We start from the raw sequence: 7,291 nt of genomic DNA, 5'->3' as shown, positions 1-7,291 counted from the left end.
GGAACTTGTTCCAGAACGCCTCCAGGGGCCACGGGCGGCGCGGCGGCAGCACGGGCTCCCGCGGGCTCAGCTCCTGGTCCTTCAGCCACCGCCGTCGCAACACCCGCAGCTGCTGCAGCCGCAGCTTCTCGTCCGGCGTGTACCCGCTCATCTCGGCGCCGCCGGCGGGGCGAAGGCGCGCGGCTCCCCGGCCCGAGCTCGCGCTGCACCTCGTCCGCTCCGCAGGGCGACCTTCGCCGACGCCCGCCCGCGGCCGCGCGGGGCTGTGACGTCACATCCGGAGCCAGCCTCCGCGGCGTCGCCGGACTCCGGAAGAGGCGGCCGGGGCGGAGCATGCGCAGAGCTGTCCACCCGCGGTGTTATTGACCCGATACCCAGAAGGAGGATGGGTCGGTGATTCCTGAGTAAGCGGGTGGGGAGGGTGGTGACAGGCAAAATTAAATTTCTAAAAAGCAATCCCCAAAAATCCGATCTAGAACACTACCCATGGATCAAACTGATATAATTGGCAGGATAATCTCAGAGACACACGATTCCAGAAATCTTTCACCCATCAGTTACTGCATGTCCATAAAGCTAAGCCTCAAACACAGACAAAAAGTAAAACTGCAAGAAAAAAGGTCTTGGACTATTTTTAAGCAGTTGTTGGGAATGGTCTTCGTGGGTATGGTCCCGCTAATACGACTCTGAAAAAAATTGTTAATGTTAGTATTGTTGTTAGGCAACAAGGACATAATATAAATATAGACACTGAATAAGATTGATTTAAAACCCTCTGGTCCTGAATTCTGAGTAGGAAAAATCAGTGTGAATTCCCGATGCATCTGATCTTTAAAAAGAGGTATCATTTTGTCTTAGTCTGTTGATTAAAGATGTTTAATCACCAGTGTTTAAAAAATGGTCAGCCCTGTACCCAGGCAGCTCTGGTCCCTGAACCGGGCCGCGCCTGCTAGGCAGGTTTTCCCACTGAGCTGCAAGCTCGGCCTCAGAGATGAATGACATGAGGAGTTGAATGTTGCTGTTTGACAGTTTTGTGCTTGCTTTTGCACTTGATCTTAGCCAAAAGGCGGAGACCCGGTTGTGCTTGCTTTTAATGTCTGTTTTAATAAATGACAGCAGAATTCTTTTAACTGCTTCTGTATTCGCTCACATATCATGGACTACTCTTTGTACATTTGGGGGAGAATGAGAGTTTTAAAAGAAAAAGAGCATGTCGGTATTATTATGGAAATAATTTTGACCTCACAGAGTCCATAAAAGGATCATGGACACATTTACACAGTGATTGATTCAGTCTCTGCCTAACCCAGTGAGTGCTATGGAAAGCTTGCTGTGACGTAAACGTAAATCTTTTTTTTTTTTTTAAGTGGTATAACAGCAGGCTGAAATTTAAATATGTATTTTTTTTAAATCACCAAATCTATGTGAAAATAAATCAATTTGGGTTATGCTGAAATGTTGTGGGCTTTTGATCTCCTTTCCAACTACATTTCTGACTGCATAAAAATAGCAATTTTTAAACAGCCATTTGTACTTCAAAATGTTTTTGTCTATCAGTATTAACTATTGGAATACTACTGTTTTGTATTTTTTTCCTTTGAGACAACAGTACATTTAATAGAGGTACAATTCGTGGAATTTTTGTTTATGTATTTATTTCAGTCCAGTTTGATTTATTTTAATTGTTACTTGTGAAACAGTAGCCATTACTTATTTTATTTGTGGTATATTTCAGCTTAAAGTTATGTTATTATATGTGGATGTAAATATAGATTTGGTGTATTGAAAAAAAAAGGATCATAGACATTCCCAGGGTTCCCGAAGCCATTCTTTAAGAAGCACCGTCTTAGAGAAATAGCTAATTCCAGGTCTAGGTTAAGAAATATAAAAATAAGTCTGGGTCTTCTTGTCATACTAGAAAGTAGGAAAGTTTTAAAGACTAATAGGGTTATGTTAAAAGGATTTGGAAGCCAACTTGAATTGGATCCCAGTGCAGAGATGGAAAAATTTGAGCATCAATTAATAACCTTAGTGGGTTTTAAAATATCGAATATATTCATATACACGAATTCAAAATAATTTTTTAAAAAATTTATTTGTTACTTTTGGATTATGTTAGGGAACCGACTGGTTATTTTGAAATATGATAAGAAAAAAAGCCTTTTTTAGACACTCTATACAATTTACATCTAAAAGTAACAAGATAGTTCAAATTTCTTCAAAGAAGCATAAAAAACTGGTTAAAAAAAGAAAGATTGGTAGAGTTAGAATATCATCCTTTTGCAACCCTTGTTTCATAAATCAATCCGTGACAGCGGTGGCGCCCCCTAGTGGAAGGCTTATTTAACACAGTACTTATGAAATCTGCACCAGAGTCTGGGCACGTTTCTAGATGGAAATGCACCTGAGAAGGAAATGCAGGGGACAGAGGCGCTCCGTACTCCAACCGAAGTGGCACAGGCGCATAAACCCGGGCCGTAGGGAATGCACGCCAGGGACTCTCTTCTTTGTATATATTTGCAGTTCATACCGTTTGCAGTCGTCCTGGGGAGCGGTCACATGTACATACCGCTCTTGTTTCCTTTTTAATCTCGTTCCCCTCTCCCCCGCTGCCCGACATCCCTACCCACATTTTCATTCTTGTTGATATTATCAATATTAGCTCATGCTGTGGCGTGTAATGTTTACACTGATTGGGGTCCAGTACGCACCGGGGCCCTAATATTCTACTCATGATTCTGCTTATTTCCCCCTCTGCTCCTCCTCACCCCTCCCGCGTTTTCCTTTGGGCCGCTTCTGTATGACAAGAGCTCTAGCTCCTCATTCCTTTCTAGCCATCCTTGTTATTCTCTTTGTACTTTGCCTCACTCACATGAGAGAGAACATGTGGTATTTAAGCTTGTGTCTCTGGCTTCTTTCACTCCATTACATTTTCCAGTGTATCCCTTTTCCTACGAATGTCTCAGATCTGTCGCTCTATAGCAGAGTAGATCCCATCGTGTATAGATCACCTTTTAATCCGATCGCCTGTTGTTGATAGGTGTGCAGGCTGTACCCAGGGTTTTGCTGCTGGGAGTTGTGCTGCTGTGAGCATCGCTGTCGTAGGGTGTGACTCTGTTTCTTAAACACAAGTATATGTTTAGGGTAAAACAGAGGAGAGTCCAAAGGGGGCCAAGACGGAAATTTGAACACTATCGTGATATGTTATGATACTGAGGAACTGATGTCAATTCTGAGCTTTTTAACATAGGATGACATTGTAGTTATATTTTCAAAAAGGATAGTTCTAATCTCCTAGCAACACGGCCTTTTATAACGTGTAGATGGAAGAATACGGTTCTTAGAATTTACCTTTAAATAATCGTGGAGGGAGGAAGTGCGTGGGTAACAAGACAGTAGTGAGTTAGCGATTGTCAAAGCTCTCCGAAAGGTAATAAGGCTCACTATGGTCCTCTCTTTATACTGTTTCGTGTATATTTGAAATTCTTTCAAATAAAGTTTTTAAATTTATGCCTTAAGTAAACTATGTATTTAAGCAGTTTTTAACCTGCCTTCTGTCTCGTGCCAGCTATGTTTTGTGTGTGTGTCAGCTACATTTCGTGTTACAGTCTTGCAGACTGCCTAGGTTAGAGCCCTCAACGCTGTTATATTAATGCCGAGGTGAGAGTGACTCCCTGAGTGTCCAACCACGTTAGAAAGGACCCCATGTCCCGGTGAGGCAGTTGATAATCCAAATGAATGTGCCTTTTGTAAGTGGGGCTAACTATGTGTAGTCTTCTCCTTAGTCTGAAGCCGTTATTCTGGCTAACTCCGGGTGTTACTACAGTCCCCCACTGCCTGCCACTACTGTATTTGAAAAGAAAATCTTATCGTTTAGAAAGATATAGTTTTGGGGCTGGGGATTTAGCTCAGCGGCAAAGCGCCTGCCTGGCAAGCGCAAGGTCGCGAGTTCGGTTCCCAGTACCGGAGAAAAAAAACCAAAAAAAAAAAAAAAAAAAAGAAAGATATAGTTTTATAACCCTGGCGACTAGCTAGCATATTCCAGCCCTTCCCGTTTACTCAAGGCTGTAAAATTCGCGAGGCTGAGGAGAACAGAAACAAAGCAGTGAGAAAAGTGTTCAGTTTGGCACTGCCCGGAAAAGCGGGCTCAAATTCAGGTGGGCGGCAGTACCTTGATGACGACTAGGCCTTCCCACAAGAGGGCGCTCTAGCTCGCGGAAAGATTCCGCACACACCAGAACTGGGTATTATTTGAGGCCTCAGTAACCAGCCCGCAAGGCTGCGAAGGATCTAAATTTTAGTGCGCGAGAAAGAATGGGCCGGGAGAGGAGATGAAAAAGTGTCTTCCATCAGTAAACTGACCTCTTCACCTTTCTGCCTACTAAAGTCTACACTTCCAGCTACCTTTGCTAAACCCAGCAGGGGCCTTGGTTTGCCCCCCGGCAGAGTGTACTAGTTAGGAAAAGCAGGACATTGAGGCCCCCCCTTTTTTTTTGTCTGTGTGTGTGTGTGTGTGTGTGTGTGTGTGTGTGTGTGTGTGTGCCAGGAATCAGACTCAGGACCTTGCGCTTGGCAGGCGGGCGTGGTGCCCCTGAGCTACGCCCCAGTCCTAAGGCCCGGTCTTTAGCAGGTGGTATACACAGAGGCTAATCTGAGCGCAGGACCTGGCCGCCGGAGTGCAGCCAGAAATTGAGGTAAGCGTTCCGCACGGTTCCTTTTTGTCTTTCTGTCAGTAATTTAAGTCTTCATGCTTTCTTCACTTGCATTGCTTAACGCAAATAGTTGAAAAAAAAATTAACTTTTTTCTAGAAATTCCTTTATCTCCATATAAGAGTCTTTCATATTTGTTGTTTGGCTTTAAAAAAATTATATTGTCTTACCACACAAGGCATCATTATTTGCAAGATGGCAAGGAGAAAAATGTACCCGTGTTAATCAGAAAAATCTGTGAAAAGATGTACAAGGGGCAGTCTCCTAAAAAATCTCTACTTGGAAACAGTGCTTTGGAAATGTACGAAGCCAGCATAATCAGCAACTTCACGGTGAAGGCCGCTACTCACATGGGCAGAAATTCTCACGCTCTGTGCCAGCGATGTCTTGATCTGCACCCTCCGCTGGACATCTGGGGAGCACAGCTGGTAGGCCAAGCACTGCCTTACTATCCTTCTGAGACCAGCTGAGCAGAATAACTTACCTGTCTGATGTCTTTTCTTGTTTTTTGCTTTGTCTTTTCGTTGTGTTTTGGTTTTTGCCGTACTGGGAGTTGAGCCTGGGTCTTAGTCAAGCTAGGCAGGCACTCTCCCCAGCCCTTTTAAAATTTGCCTTAAGGAAGGGTCTCCCTGAGTTGCCCAGGCTAGCTTGGAACTTTTGATCCTCCCGCTTCAGCTCCCGAGCTAGCTGGGGTTATACACACCCAGAACAAGTGATCACTGCGAGTTGGATCCCTGCACTTTCTGTCAAGGTCAAGCCCGTACTTCAGACAGAGTGACTGATTAAAATCACTAACAGAAAAAGTCTCCCATGTGTTTCCATTTCCACGCTGGTTTAAAAATACAGTGTGATATTGAGGTCACTGGACTCACCCCCTTGGAACCAAATACCCACATCTGCACGTGCTCACAATTTCGTGGGAGCCAATCAGAGGCCGTGTGATGTTTTTGCACATTTTTTGAATAAAGGTTTTGCAGTTGTTTGGACGTGGGGAAGTGCTGAACAGGCCCCCATGGGCACATTTCATGGGCTACAGATTCCATCTTTATATGTGCTCACCAGCAACGGTACATAATAAGTGAAATAGCCGGCAAAACAGAAGCTTCTGGTTGTGTTTTCATTGTGAAAATACTTGTTACTATTGTAACTTGGGGGTTGTATTAAATAGAGCAGGTCATCAAAACAATGAACTGATTCAAGTGAATGTTACCATTTATAAAGAAAAATTAAAACAATGTTCGGTGATTCAGTTGATGGTCCAGCATGCTAAATATCAAAGCAGAGCCAGGTGTGGTGGCACACACCTGTACTCCCAGCACTTGAGAAGCTGAGGCAGGAGGATCACTGTGAATTCCAGGTCAGCCTGGGCTACATAGTGAATTAAAGGCTGCCTGAACTACAGAACAAGATCCTGTCTCAAAAAACAAAAACAAAAACAAAAACAAAATCAAGGCAATACACAGGGAAACATATAATCCCATTACTGAACTGGATCTATTGTTTTTGTGTTGTTAAAACATAGGCATTACTTGAATTTTATTAGTTTTATGCTTTCATTTCCAAGTCATTTGTAAATTAATTTCAGCTTTATAGTTTAAGCAAACTGTATACTGTGAGTTTATATGTAATTTGATGTTTGAGAACATGTAAGTGAAGGCGAAAATAATTTAGCTCTGGAGATACAGAAGAATTTGTCTTCCCTGTGGAAGGGATTATCGTATTACTTAAGTTAGAAATGCTATTCTAACATCATAAATTTTGTTTCTCTTCTGTAGAGTTATTAACAACCAACATGGAATAAAACTACTGAAAAATGGAGTGTGTGAATAATTGTAAGCATAGCTGCATTGTCTTTTGGGGTCTGGAGTGAAAAGTTTGTAAGACCTAGTATTTTTTTCCTTCCTATTTAAAGATATTCATATTACTTTTAATTTACAGATAACATTTTACAGATAACAAATGTTTTATGGAATTCAGTGTCATGTTTTACATACGAGGTAGAACGATTGAATCAAGCTATTTAACATACCCATTGCTCACTTACTTTTATGATGAGACTTTAGAAATGTACTTTCTTAAATATTTTCAAATATAGAATATGTTATTGTGTAATCATCATTGTGTACAAGAAACCTCTTACAGTCACTTCTTCTGCCTAACCGAAATATTGTGTCCTTTCACCAGTATTTCCCCAACCCCTGTTCTCCTAGTAACCACCATTCTCTTGACTGTAAGTTAGGCTTTTTAGATTCTGCGTGTGAGGTTGTTCAGTATTTGCCTTCCTGCACTTGCCTTATTTCACTTAGCTCAATGTCCTCCAGCTCCGCCTATGTTACTACAAATAAGAAGACTCCCTTCCTCCGTTAGGCTGAACAGCATGCCGTTGTGTGGACACACCAATGGATGAACACTCCAGGTGATTCTGCGTCCTGGCTGTCGTGAATTACACAGCAAGGAGCATGACAGAAGGAGATCTCCTTAGCACCCTGATTGCGTTTTCATCGGATATACTTCCGGAAGTGGGATTGCTGCGTCAAATGGGAATTCTACTCGAATTTTTAGTTTTTTGGAAGAATGACTT

At 42.6% G+C, this 7,291-nt stretch overlaps 1 protein-coding gene across 1 annotated transcript in view; it reads right to left on the bottom strand.

The window, feature by feature from the left end:
• Positions 1 to 279, bottom strand: part of Ndufb6 (NADH dehydrogenase (ubiquinone) 1 beta subcomplex, 6, 17kDa) — a gene marked incomplete in the record, with an annotated part of 10,505 nt that extends 10,226 nt beyond the window's left edge. The window contains 1 exon segment of the mRNA XM_013523044.1: positions 1 to 279. Within this exon segment, the coding sequence (XP_013378498.1) occupies positions 1 to 151 (151 nt within the window).
• Positions 280 to 7,291: the final 7,012 nt, after the last annotated feature.

This window comes from Chinchilla lanigera, unplaced genomic scaffold, assembly GCF_000276665.1.
Source record: "Chinchilla lanigera isolate Chin_1 unplaced genomic scaffold, ChiLan1.0 scaffold00071, whole genome shotgun sequence".
Taxonomy (NCBI): domain Eukaryota; kingdom Metazoa; phylum Chordata; class Mammalia; order Rodentia; family Chinchillidae; genus Chinchilla; species Chinchilla lanigera.
Note: the sequence above shows the minus strand (reverse complement) of the source record. Positions and strands in the feature narration are given on the sequence as shown.